General features: G+C 53.3%; 1 protein-coding gene across 6 annotated transcripts in view; it reads right to left on the reverse strand.

The window, feature by feature from the left end:
• Positions 1 to 13,909, reverse strand: part of LOC142590340 (uncharacterized) — a 139,960-nt gene that overhangs the window by 42,572 nt on the left and 83,479 nt on the right. For all 6 annotated transcript variants that reach the window (XM_075702396.1, XM_075702393.1, XM_075702395.1 and 3 more), the window contains one exon: positions 5,465 to 5,614. In XM_075702396.1, coding sequence (XP_075558511.1) covers positions 5,465 to 5,614 — 150 coding nt within the window. The remainder of the gene's footprint in view (positions 1 to 5,464; positions 5,615 to 13,909) is intronic.

The following is a 13,909-nucleotide window of genomic DNA, read 5'->3' on the forward strand; positions in this document are numbered from 1 at the left end:
TTCACGTCGGCTACGTTTTCCAAGAATTTCGCTTTGATTATCGCTCATTCACCTCATGAATGTAACACCAGCGTATTCAGGAAGTCGCCAAGATTCTACGGGCACCATATTCAAGGTGGGAAACGACTTCCTTCCCAATCACAGAGGCTTTTGACCAGCTCCACGCTAACCCTCGCCGGAGCTCGCTTCGCCGGAGCAGTGATGGAAGTTCAAGTGAACGGGGAGGACATCTCCCCTGAAGAGTTTCTCCAAGGCAACGGTTGGTGCACCATTCAATACAAGACCCAATTCAACCGCGAGGCCGCGCAAAGCAACACCCAGAACGGAACCCACTCCCGCACCGGCGAGGGAGCGAACGGCGACCGACAGCGTTCGAGTCAAAGACAGCGTAACGTCAAGCAGCAAGTCATCAGGAACAGTAAAATGCCACTGCTCCCACGAAGTGATTTCAAGGTCGTGATACGACCAAGAGGAGGCCTCGACGTTGCCGCCACCGGAACCGTGCTCCTCGCATCGGCCATTTACCGGGCGGCCAACGTACCGGGGCAAGAAGCAGGGGAGGACACGGTGTGCACCAACAACCGCCAAAACATCATTGTCGTGAGTACACCTCACGCTACTCACGCCGCTAAGTACAGACAATTAGAAGCCATCACCATCGGTGATCGCCGCCACGAGGTCAGTGCCTATGAGACGGCCCCCGACTACACGGAGAAGGGAATCATCAGGGGAATCCCAGGCCCCGATCACCAGTGCTCCCCACGTTGCAAGCTGTGCGGGGGAACACACATGACGGCGGATCGCAAGCGCCGCGAAAGGTACAAGACCCCCTACGTCGTGACAAAGAGGCAATGGGAACGACACAGGGCCGCCGAGGAAGCGGAGGCGTCCGCCAAAGCCACCAGCCCCGCCGGCAAGCCGCGCTCGAGATCCAGGACCCGCAGCCGAGGCCGCTCCCGGTCCCGGAGCCGCACCCCAAACCCACGGCAGCAGCAGCAACGCCGGTCTCGCAGCCGCACCCCCGGAAGGACCTCAACGAGAGACACTGAAACCACCGAGAAGGTGAGCTGGGCAGATGCGGTCACGGGAAAACGAGCACCAACCGCGAAGGCTGGCGACAAAGTACCCGCTAAAACAGAGACGGAGGTAACTAAATTAACACAGGCGATACAAGCGCTGCAGAAGCAAATAGAACACACGCAGAAACAGATTCGCGCAAAAGACGACCTCATAAATAAACTCCAGCATGCCGTGAAGAGCGGTACCGATACAAAGGCCATGCATGAAACTCAAGAACAACCCATAGAGGACGAGGAAGTCGTATACCCCGACACTAAACCCAGACCCACTCCCTCACAGACCACTCAGGCCACGCAGGGAACAGAAGAGGAATCCATAGAGGACGACGAGGTCGAGTCCCCCGATACCAAACGAAGACCCACTCCCACCGTTACAGAGGCAACACGACCCAAGCGCACGCGCGCAGCAATACGCGACGCGCGAATAGATGCACTCGAGGCTCGCTTAAGCAATCTCGAGGAAACGATCATCGCGTCCATCACGCGTACCATCCAGCGAAGCCTCGAGAGTGTTCACCTCAGACAGTCGAGATTAGAAGCTGCAAACAGCACGATCGTACCGTCGCATAGGGAAGCGGCGAAACACATGTAACAAGATATAAACATGGCCCGACACTCATCGAAACAAAAACACACGATATGGCAGTGGAACTGCAGAAGTTACCAAAACAAACGAGCGCACTTACAACAATACCTGAAAACGATCCCCGAACGCCCAGACGTCATCATACTCCAGGAAATGAATGGTCCCGCCAAACTCGCGGGGCACCAGTCTATAACAGGCAAGGCGGAGAAACCGAACGTCACCACACTGGTCAAGCGAGCGCACACAGCTATCGAGCACGACACCAAAATCAGAGACATCGAAAACGTTCTCGTAGAATTAATTCCACCACGCAAAACTCGCAACAGCATTTTCGTACTCAACGTCTACAGCAGTCCCAGACGCCGCCAGCACCGCTTCCATGTCCTCTTCAAACGGGCAATCGACATCACCAAGGGGCAACAGCTGTTCATTGGGGGGGACTTTAACGCGGCGCACACGGCGTGGGGTTACAAGCACGATCACCCTAAAGGCACTCATCTATGGGCAACGGCGCAATACGCCGGACTCGAGGTGGTCACCGACCCCGCGGCACCAACAAGGCAGGGCAACAGCGTAAGCACTGACACGACGCCGGACCCTTTCACGTGCAACACACGCAAAGTCACTTGGACAAACACCATGCAAGACTTGGGGAGAGATCACTACATTATTTCCATAGAAGCAGAAGGCGGTCCGCAGGAACACAATGCAGGTCGTCAAATGAAGATCACCAACTGGAATCGGCTACGCAAACATCGGGATGAGCAACAGATGGAAGACATCGAAGATGTAGAACAATGGACCGACCAACTGCGGTGGGATATCGAGCGCATGACGCAAACGATCCCGTCGACAGCTGGGCTCGAGACAATAGACTCCCGGTTGCTGCACATGTGGGAAGCCAAAACTCACCTGCAGCACCGATGGAAACAACAGAGACACAACAGGAGACTGCGTAAACGGATATCACAGCTCAACAAAGACATAGAAAAGCACGCGCTTAACCTGCAACATCAACAATGGGAAGAGAAATGCGCAGAGATGGATGGTCAACTAACCACGCGTTGCACGTGGCAGATACTGCGGTACCTGATCGATCCCGCCAACACCAAGACCACACACATGCAAGGCATATACAAAATCATACACGCTTACGGGGGAACGGAAGAACAATTCCTACGGGACGCGGAACGCCTTTACATATCCCAAACCGCACCGCAAATATATCCAGACTACTCAGGAGAAAGCAACGCCACCCTAGACGAGGAATTCTCCGTTGCCGAAATCCAGGCGGCCCTTGTAAAGCTGAACACCAAGTCGGCCCCTGCCCCCGATCGAATACCCAATAGGGCACTACGCAATCTCGATTACGGGTCGATCGAGAAACTAACAAAATACATTAACGAGTGTTGGGCGCACGGCAAGCTACCCTGGCAATGGAAAGAAGCAAATATCACACTGATACCGAAACCCGGCAAGAAATTACAGCTGGAGAACCTGCGCCCCATCTCCCTCACGTCCTGCGTGGGCAAGTTAATGGAGCACGCGTTTCTCAATAGACTCACGGATTACCTCGAGGACAACGACTTATTTCCACACACCATGATTGGGTTCAGAAGACATCTCTCCACGCAACACGCCCTTCTGCAACTAAAACACCGAATCATAGACAATCCGGGGCGTTCGACGAGAGCCATCCTCGGGCTGGACCTGAAGAGGGCCTTCTATAACGTTCGCCACGATGCCATATTGCGACAAATAGACAAGCTAAATCTCGGCCTGCGCACGTACAACTACGTCCGAGACTTCCTGACGGGAAGAACCGCTCGCATGCGAGTGGGGCAACTACAGTCAGAGCAAATCAACATCGGCAGCTCGGGAGCCCCGCAGGGCTCGGTGATCTCGCCAATGCTCTTCAACCTCGTCCTGCTGGGGTTGCCCGACCGATTGTTTCAAATCGAAGGACTGCATCACACGCTATACGCGGATGATATTACGATCTGGACGACAACGGGCAGCGACGGAGCGATCGAGCAACGTTTACAACAGGCCATCCAATGCGTAGAAAACTACCTTGTGGGCACGGGACTCGCCTGCTCGGCCGAAAAATCCGAACTGCTACTATATAGACCAGTCAGAAAGGGGCGCCCACCTAAATGCTACACCCCCCTGGAAAAGCAAAAGATCCAATTAACGGTATCAAATGGCCTACCCATCCCGATAGTAGAGAAAATCCGGGTACTAGGAATGATGATAGAGCATAAGCGTGGCAATGGCGAAGCACTTCGCAAGATAACGGCAAAGGCCACCAGCACGATGCAGCTCATTCGACGCATCACCAACAAACACGCGGGCATGCGCGAAGGCGGCGTCATCCGACTCATACAAGCCTTCGTCATTTCTCCGATAAGGTACACGGCAGCGTTTCACAACTGGACGGTTGCGGAAAAAAACAAGTTCAACGCGCTCATACGCAAGGCGTACAAATGTGCTTTGGGACTAGCACCTGGAGTTAGCACCACCAAGCTCTTAGAACTAGGCCTACACAATACGCTCGAAAAACTCGTGGAGGCGCAACAAGTGTCCCAACTTGAACGCCTATCCAACACCCGCCCGGGAAGACACGTACTTGAAAATCTCGGCATCACATACCACTCGCAACACGGCGTGAGCAACTATACGTACCCCCATTGCCTCGCAACATGTACCCCCAACACCACACGGGGAGGCGTAAAGCCAGGGCAGAACAAATGAACAAGAGTTACTCTAACGACAAGGAGGCGGTCTTCACCGACGCAGCCCGCTATCGAGACAGGAAGAGTTTCGTGGCGGCAGTTACTGGCCACCGAGGCAACCACCTCATGAGCGTCACCGTGAACACGGCACATGCCGAAGCGGCCGAGGAAGCGGCCATAGCACTGGCCCTCACACAAACCAAAGCTACATACGTGATCTGCGACTCGCAAACGGCAATTCGCAATTTCGCAAATGGGCGCATCTCGCAAGAGGCGTATCAGTTACTCCAGCGACATCCCATACACAAGGGAGAGGCCGACGTTGATAACCGGAGGCATTTGCTATGGATCCCGGCACACACTGGAATGAGCACCCCCAACGAAGCGGCTCACAGCGTTGCTCGAGGCCTGACTCACTGAGCAGCATCGGAGGAAGAGCCCCCGTGGGATACTGCAAACATCTGGGCATGGGAGGATCGTATGACCAGTTTTCACGAGATCACGGCACACTACCAATTACAAAGACGCATATACCCATTCCCTCATGCTAGGTTAGACAGGACGCAAGTTGTACACTTCAGACAATTAGAAACAGACTCTTACAGAAACCCTAGACTCATGCACGCCATGTATCGAGACATGTACACTACAAACAGATGCCCATCGTGTGGCGAGGTTGCCACACTAAATCACGTGTTATGGGAGTGTCAGAACCTAACAAACAAGTCGGGCAGTGCTGACCCCTCCTTCTCTTCCACCGCCAGCCTCCAGTCACGCTGGATGACCGCACTGCTCAGCTCTGACCTGACAGCACAACTCTGGCCCTTCCAGCGAGCCGAGGAAGCCGCTTCGAGACGAGGTCTCGGAACCGCGTCCGCGGCGGGTGCCCAGACCCACTAAAAAGACGCCGGACTCAAATCTTGTTGATTTGAAATAAAAGTTTACGCTCTCTCTCTCTTCTTGCATTCAGACGTGGCATCGTCTTTTTTCATCTTCAAAACTTCAATTTTTTTAAAATTCAACGTCACTGCCACGCTCGTAACAGACTTATATGGGAGACTTACCTCACCGGGCTGCCGATTCTACAGTCCTCTTTATTTTGGACACATTCGTCGGAACCAGGCATGTAGTACTTCCCATCGATACAATCGCACCTGTTGCCGAGAAGAGTGCACTTCCTCTTGCCGGGCGGACAGGTGCATCGAGCGCAAGTGCTGTGGGAAGAAAATGCGGGATTAGCTGGATAAACCGAGAGCAGACTATTTCAGTTATAATAAAACTCGCATTCTTCGAGATTTTCTCGAAGTTCGCTGCATGTTTGTCAGTGTCCCTGCTTGTTTGTTTATCGGCAGGTAGCTTTTTTTACGTAAACTTGGTTCACTTGGTAGTCCGTGGCTTTATGGGTAACGCACCTGATGCTATAGTTAAGGAAGTTGCTTCAAAACGATCGTTGGACCAGCTTCGTTCACTGTCTATGTGCCACTGTGTATGTGGCACTTCTCATTGAACCTTTTTTATGCCGACATGGTTACCTGGTTTTGTGTCACTGAGTATTTGTCGTTCTTCAATGAGAAAAAAATAAACTGATTTAAAATATCTCCATTGCAGGGGCAAATCGAACCCATGAAATATGACACCATGCAAATTTGTTCAACTGCACATATACACAGTCGCTTCGCGCGCATTTCGCCGGCATCAGGGTAACAATTAAGGAGATGTCGATAATCGGAAGAGACTTTAATATATATAGAAGCTATCCAGCGAGATACAAACTCCGTGTTTATTTATTTGTTTTTTTTTACAGCGGAAGCTGTCATGGACCCATTCCAGTAGTGTTTATGACGCGGTTATGCGCTGCAATTACCAAGTTAGACACCCCAGCCGCACATTTAATTTAATTAAAGACAGGGACACATTTTTCAACCTATTGCACAGTCGGAGAGAGATCCCTGCGAGCACGCTCTGCGGGGAGAGAGAAACGACGTCACTGCCGGCGAAGCCAATGGCGTGCCCCAGCTTTGCTGTGAGATAATTATATCATCATGATGTTGCCTGAAACCCCGTTTCCCACTGTGTCTCTTCCCTGGAATGACACGTAGATCAATGTATGTGTTCTGTATGCGTAAGCATTTCTATGCCAACCCAACGAGAAACTTTGATTGATTGATTGATTGATTGAAAACTTTATTGTTCCACCGAGCTGGGGTGCCCGCCTCTTAACCTACACGTACGTAAGGGGGGAGGACGAAGCAGTCCCCGCGAGTTGAGGACGGTGAGTCTTCACGGCTCAACGGCCAGGCGGATTGCTCGACGCTGGCCGTCTTCAGACTCGCTCTGGAGCAAGGCCTCCCAGGCTTTTCTAATGTCAATGTTTTCTTTGGCCCCTGGGGAGCCAGCACACTCCCATATTGTATGGTCTAGCGTACCTTGTTGCTTACAAATTTTGCTGAGGACGTCGTTATAGTCCCTCGTCTGTGTTAGGTAGATCCAATGCGGTGATGTATAATTGTTTCCCTTGAGGCGTCGCCAAATGCGAGCGTCCTCCAGAGATAGAGACCGATGTGGAGGCGGAAAGATTCTTCTTTCGGCTTTGTAGTGATGGACAATTTCCCTGTACGTGATCATGCTATCTTTTATCCCTGGAACTGGGTGGTCTAGAGTTGCCCGATGGTAGAGTGCTCGGGCGAGCTGGTGAGCGGCTTCGTTGCCTGGGACTTCTTCATGGGCCGGTACACAAATAAAAGTTATGTCCCTCCTGGGAGGGTTCTTGAGTAGAATGTGCAGGGCTTCTTCAGAGATTTTCCCTTTGTAAAAATCTCGGATAGCTAATTTTTTTCGCATAATATTACTCCCGCTTTTGTACCTGCATAAGGGAGCGCTACTGCAACCTCCTAGACTGTACAGGCGTCCCTCGTGCACGTGGAGCACGCTATCTTAACGCACCCGTCGCCATCAACCACCGTCGATACCGCAGCCCCGTCTCAGCCGCAAGCGGCATCCACGTACGCTACGTCATGAGACGGTGTGTTTTTAAGTTTATTTACTAGAGCCTTAGCCCTGTGAGCTCTCCTCTCTTTGTTGTAGATAGGATGCATATTTTTAGGTAGGGGGCGATTCGGAAGCGTTTACGCACGTCCAACGGAATGTCTTTCTTGTCAGTCGGGGCACCCCTGTCGCATTGAATTCCTACCCATTCCATGATTTTTCTCCCTGTTTTAGACTGGCCTAATCTTTCCAACTGAGACACTCGTACTGCCTCAGTGAGTTCAACTAGCGTGTTGTGAACCCCCATTTTGAGGAGGAGGTCTGTCGAGGTCGAGTCTGTGAGCCCTAGGGCTCTCTTAACGCTTTTCCTAGTGATCGCATCTATTTTATCCTTTTCTTCTCGTTTAAACACAAGATACGGTGTGACATACGCTATACGGCTGGTAATGAAGGCTTGCATGAGTCTGAGGAGGCTGTTCTCTTTGAGGCCCCTGCCTTTGAGTGAAATTCTCCCAAATATCCCCGTGACCTGCGCCGCGTATCCGTCTAGCTGTTTGATCGTCGTGAGGTTGCATCCATTTCTCTGGATATACATGCCCAGAATTCTTATTTCCTCCACCTTGGGAACCTCATTTCCGTTTACGAAAACAATGATGTGTCTGCTGCTTCCAGCGCGTCCCCTTTGATGTTTGGGCTCAATGATTAACAGCTCCGATTTCGGTGGCGAGCACGCCAAGCCTCTGCTGGCCGCATACTCTTCCACCATATTCGCCGCTATCTGTAGTTTAAGTTCAATGGCTGCGTCACTGCCACTGTTAACCCAGATGTTGATATCATCCGCGGACATGCTAAATTTAATCGATTTAATCTTATTGAGTTCCACCGGGAGACCCCTCATCGCTATGTTGAATAGGAAGGGTGAGAGTACCGACCCTTGCGGGGTTCCCTTGCTCCCAAGTGTGATGGGAGGAGATTTTACATCCAGAAATTTCATCTTTTTCAGCATGGGAGCCCTTGCTACCAAAGCTTACCAAGTGGGTATTTTCCTTTTTCTTCTTTTTTACCCACGGGTCGTTGGAGCCCCTCGGCGGCAAGCCGGCGCCCCGGCCCTGGTCAGCAGGCCACTTGGCTGAAGTCTGCTGGCGGCCTCCTCCGGACCACGAATTGGACCTCCTTCCCGGTCTCGAGATAGATCTCGCTCTCGACTGCTGCCCCGCCTGGTCTCTGGTAGCATCCCTTGCTCTGCCTCGGTGCTGCTCTCTAGGTGCCGAGGTGGTGGCCTGGGGCTTGCCTTGAGTTGGGGCTTGCACCTGGAGCTTCTCTTGTACTTTCTTCTTCTTCCATAATTTTGTATTGATGATGTACGGCATGCAATATATCTCTCGGCACTTGTCGCCTAGGAGGTGGGCTTTCTTGCATAGCAAGCATCGTGGCTCGCAGCTGTGATTTGGTTCGGGGTTTTCGGCTCCGCACCCCCGACATCTGACGTCGTTGGGGTTCGGGCAAACATCCGCCCGATGTCCAAGTTTTCCGCAGGTGACGCATGCTTCATATTTTTTGTTGTATCTTATATATTTTTCTTGTAGGTAGCAGCCTGTGGGGAAGCATCGGAGGTAAACTTGCATCGGCACTTTCCAGTCTTCAAACAGGATCAATACAGATTTGGATTTCGCCCCAAGTCTTCTGACTCCAATGATCGATCGGTTTTTCTTATTTCTTCTAAGTGCATCGTGAATTTCCTCGTGAGTTGCATCCAGCGAGACGTCGTGGATCAATCCATGTCCTCCGCTTTCCGGCATAGCAATATACGCCTTTGTCTCGACCATCGATCCACCGATGCGAAGGGCCGTGATCGCAGCGTACTTGCTTGCGCGTGCCGCATCTAGCGTAGCTATCATGATCGACTACTGCGTCAGGTTTGGTGATGGTACGTCTTCGTCTGCAGCCTCCGGGTCGACCCCGGCTGCCTGGGCCAGGTAGACGTGCATGCCCAATCTTCCAACTTCCTCCGGGATGCGATTGATACCTGCTTTCTGGCGAATAATAATTTTCTCAGCACCTTCCGGAACCTCCGCGTGCTGCTTCTCGACCGATCTTGCAGCCAGCTTTTTCCCCAGCCGGGGGTTGGGCCTCGTACCGCTCCCCGCCGGCTCGCGCACGGCGGATGCGTCGCTTTGCTCGGGCGTGAAACGGCCTTTTCCCCGAACAAACCACGTTCACCTGCTTGAGGGCTCGTCCGGACGAGCAGCATCGTCCACGGTGTCCATTTCCAGGCTCCTGTTAGCTTGCGAGCGCCGCACGGCCTCGCCTGGGCTTCGGCTCGGCCCCTTCGCGCTTTCCGGTCGCAATGACGCCGAAACGGCGCGCGCGAGGCTTACCCATTACCACACGCGAAAATAAGGCGCCGACGGCACCTCACCGGGCGTATATCTCACGTCCCTCGACCACATTTTCAACGCATCTCAGGTTTCAGGCGTCCGCGCCACGGACACGCAAGCATTGACGACACAACCGCGCCTCACCTTGCAACATGCGCGTTTGCTTCTTTCGCGTACTTTTGCCGCGAGGCCGTGCAACATTCGACCGCAGCGTCATGCTCAGCCGCGACCACCAAAGGACTTTGTGCGACCCCCATCGCCTTCACCAGAGCTCAGACTCCGTCTATGCAGCGTGGCGCCCTGTCGCAGTGCCGATGTGGTGACGCACCGATGACAACGAAGTCCGAGAAGGCGCGAGCGGAACGAGCGCATGAGGAGAAAAAAGAACAGAAAATTAGAATAGTTTCTTCTTCCATTTGGAAGAAGAAGCAGTCGCCGAAGGGAGCGAACGCATTTCACGTCGGCTACGTTTTCCAAGAATTTCGCTTTGATTATCGCTCATTCACCTCATGAATGTAACACCAGCGTATTCAGGAAGTCGCCAAGATTCTACGGGCACCATATTCAAGGTGGGAAACGACTTCCTTCCCAATCACAGAGGCTTTTGACCAGCTCCACGCTAACCCTCGCCGGAGCTCGCTTCGCCGGAGCAGTGATGGAAGTTCAAGTGAACGGGGAGGACATCTCCCCTGAAGAGTTTCTCCAAGGCAACGGTTGGTGCACCATTCAATACAAGACCCAATTCAACCGCGAGGCCGCGCAAAGCAACACCCAGAACGGAACCCACTCCCGCACCGGCGAGGGAGCGAACGGCGACCGACAGCGTTCGAGTCAAAGACAGCGTAACGTCAAGCAGCAAGTCATCAGGAACAGTAAAATGCCACTGCTCCCACGAAGTGATTTCAAGGTCGTGATACGACCAAGAGGAGGCCTCGACGTTGCCGCCACCGGAACCGTGCTCCTCGCATCGGCCATTTACCGGGCGGCCAACGTACCGGGGCAAGAAGCAGGGGAGGACACGGTGTGCACCAACAACCGCCAAAACATCATTGTCGTGAGTACACCTCACGCTACTCACGCCGCTAAGTACAGACAATTAGAAGCCATCACCATCGGTGATCGCCGCCACGAGGTCAGTGCCTATGAGACGGCCCCCGACTACACGGAGAAGGGAATCATCAGGGGAATCCCAGGCCCCGATCACCAGTGCTCCCCACGTTGCAAGCTGTGCGGGGGAACACACATGACGGCGGATCGCAAGCGCCGCGAAAGGTATAAGACCCCCTACGTCGTGACAAAGAGGCAATGGGAACGACACAGGGCCGTCGAGGAAGCGGAGGCGGCCGCCAAAGCCACCAGCCCCGCCGGCAAGCCGCGCTCGAGATCCAGGACCCGCAGCCGAGGCCGGTCCCGGTCCCGGAGCCGCACCCCAAACCCACGGCAGCAGCAGCAACGCCGGTCTCGCAGCCGCACCCCCGGAAGGACCTCAACGAGAGACACTGAAACCACCGAGAAGGTGAGCTGGGCAGATGCGGTCACGGGAAAACGAGCACCAACCGCGAAGGCTGGCGACAAAGTACCCGCTAAAACAGAGACGGAGGTAACTAAATTAACACAGGCGATACAAGCGCTGCAGAAGCAAATAGAACACACGCAGAAACAGATTCGCGCAAAAGACGACCTCATAAATAAACTCCAGCATGCCGTGAAGAGCGGTACCGATACAGAGGCCATGCATGAAACTCAAGAACAACCCATAGAGGACGAGGAAGTCGTATACCCCGACACTAAACCCAGACCCACTCCCTCACAGACCACTCAGGCCACGCAGGGAACAGAAGAGGAATCCATAGAGGACGACGAGGTCGAGTCCCCCGATACCAAACGAAGACCCACTCCCACCGTTACAGAGGCAACACGACCCAAGCGCACGCGCGCAGCAATACGCGACGCGCGAATAGATGCACTCGAGGCTCGCTTAAGCAATCTCGAGGAAACGATCATCGCGTCCATCACGCGTACCATCCAGCGAAGCCTCGAGAGTGTTCACCTCAGACAGTCGAGATTAGAAGCTGCAAACAGCACGATCGTACCGTCGCATAGGGAAGCGGCGAAACACATGTAACAAGATATAAACATGGCCCGACACTCATCGAAACAAAAACACACGATATGGCAGTGGAACTGCAGAAGTTACCAAAACAAACGAGCGCACTTACAACAATACCTGAAAACGATCCCCGAACGCCCAGACGTCATCATACTCCAGGAAATGAATGGTCCCGCCAAACTCGCGGGGCACCAGTCTATAACAGGCAAGGCGGAGAAACCGAACGTCACCACACTGGTCAAGCGAGCGCACACAGCTATCGAGCACGACACCAAAATCAGAGACATCGAAAACGTTCTCGTAGAATTAATTCCACCACGCAAAACTCGCAACAGCATTTTCGTACTCAACGTCTACAGCAGTCCCAGACGCCGCCAGCACCGCTTCCATGTCCTCTTCAAACGGGCAATCGACATCACCAAGGGGCAACAGCTGTTCATTGGGGGGGACTTTAACGCGGCGCACACGGCGTGGGGTTACAAGCACGATCACCCTAAAGGCACTCATCTATGGGCAACGGCGCAATACGCCGGACTCGAGGTGGTCACCGACCCCGCGGCACCAACAAGGCAGGGCAACAGCGTAAGCACTGACACGACGCCGGACCCTTTCACGTGCAACACACGCAAAGTCACTTGGACAAACACCATGCAAGACTTGGGGAGAGATCACTACATTATTTCCATAGAAGCAGAAGGCGGTCCGCAGGAACACAATGCAGGTCGTCAAATGAAGATCACCAACTGGAATCGGCTACGCAAACATCGGGATGAGCAACAGATGGAAGACATCGAAGATGTAGAACAATGGACCGACCAACTGCGGTGGGATATCGAGCGCATGACGCAAACGATCCCGTCGACAGCTGGGCTCGAGACAATAGACTCCCGGTTGCTGCACATGTGGGAAGCCAAAACTCACCTGCAGCACCGATGGAAACAACAGAGACACAACAGGAGACTGCGTAAACGGATATCACAGCTCAACAAAGACATAGAAAAGCACGCGCTTAACCTGCAACATCAACAATGGGAAGAGAAATGCGCAGAGATGGATGGTCAACTAACCACGCGTTGCACGTGGCAGATACTGCGGTACCTGATCGATCCCGCCAACACCAAGACCACACACATGCAAGGCATATACAAAATCATACACGCTTACGGGGGAACGGAAGAACAATTCCTACGGGACGCGGAACGCCTTTACATATCCCAAACCGCACCGCAAATATATCCAGACTACTCAGGAGAAAGCAACGCCACCCTAGACGAGGAATTCTCCGTTGCCGAAATCCAGGCGGCCCTTGTAAAGCTGAACACCAAGTCGGCCCCTGCCCCCGATCGAATACCCAATAGGGCACTACGCAATCTCGATTACGGGTCGATCGAGAAACTAACAAAATACATTAACGAGTGTTGGGCGCACGGCAAGCTACCCTGGCAATGGAAAGAAGCAAATATCACACTGATACCGAAACCCGGCAAGAAATTACAGCTGGAGAACCTGCGCCCCATCTCCCTCACGTCCTGCGTGGGCAAGTTAATGGAGCACGCGTTTCTCAATAGACTCACGGATTACCTCGAGGACAACGACTTATTTCCACACACCATGATTGGGTTCAGAAGACATCTCTCCACGCAACACGCCCTTCTGCAACTAAAACACCGAATCATAGACAATCCGGGGCGTTCGACGAGAGCCATCCTCGGGCTGGACCTGAAGAGGGCCTTCTATAACGTTCGCCACGATGCCATATTGCGACAAATAGACAAGCTAAATCTCGGCCTGCGCACGTACAACTACGTCCGAGACTTCCTGACGGGAAGAACCGCTCGCATGCGAGTGGGGCAACTACAGTCAGAGCAAATCAACATCGGCAGCTCGGGAGCCCCGCAGGGCTCGGTGATCTCGCCAATGCTCTTCAACCTCGTCCTGCTGGGGTTGCCCGACCGATTGTTTCAAATCGAAGGACTGCATCACACGCTATACGCGGATGATATTACGATCTGGACGACAACGGGCAGCGACGGAGC

This window comes from Dermacentor variabilis, chromosome 8, assembly GCF_050947875.1.
Source record: "Dermacentor variabilis isolate Ectoservices chromosome 8, ASM5094787v1, whole genome shotgun sequence".
NCBI lineage: Eukaryota > Metazoa > Arthropoda > Arachnida > Ixodida > Ixodidae > Dermacentor > Dermacentor variabilis.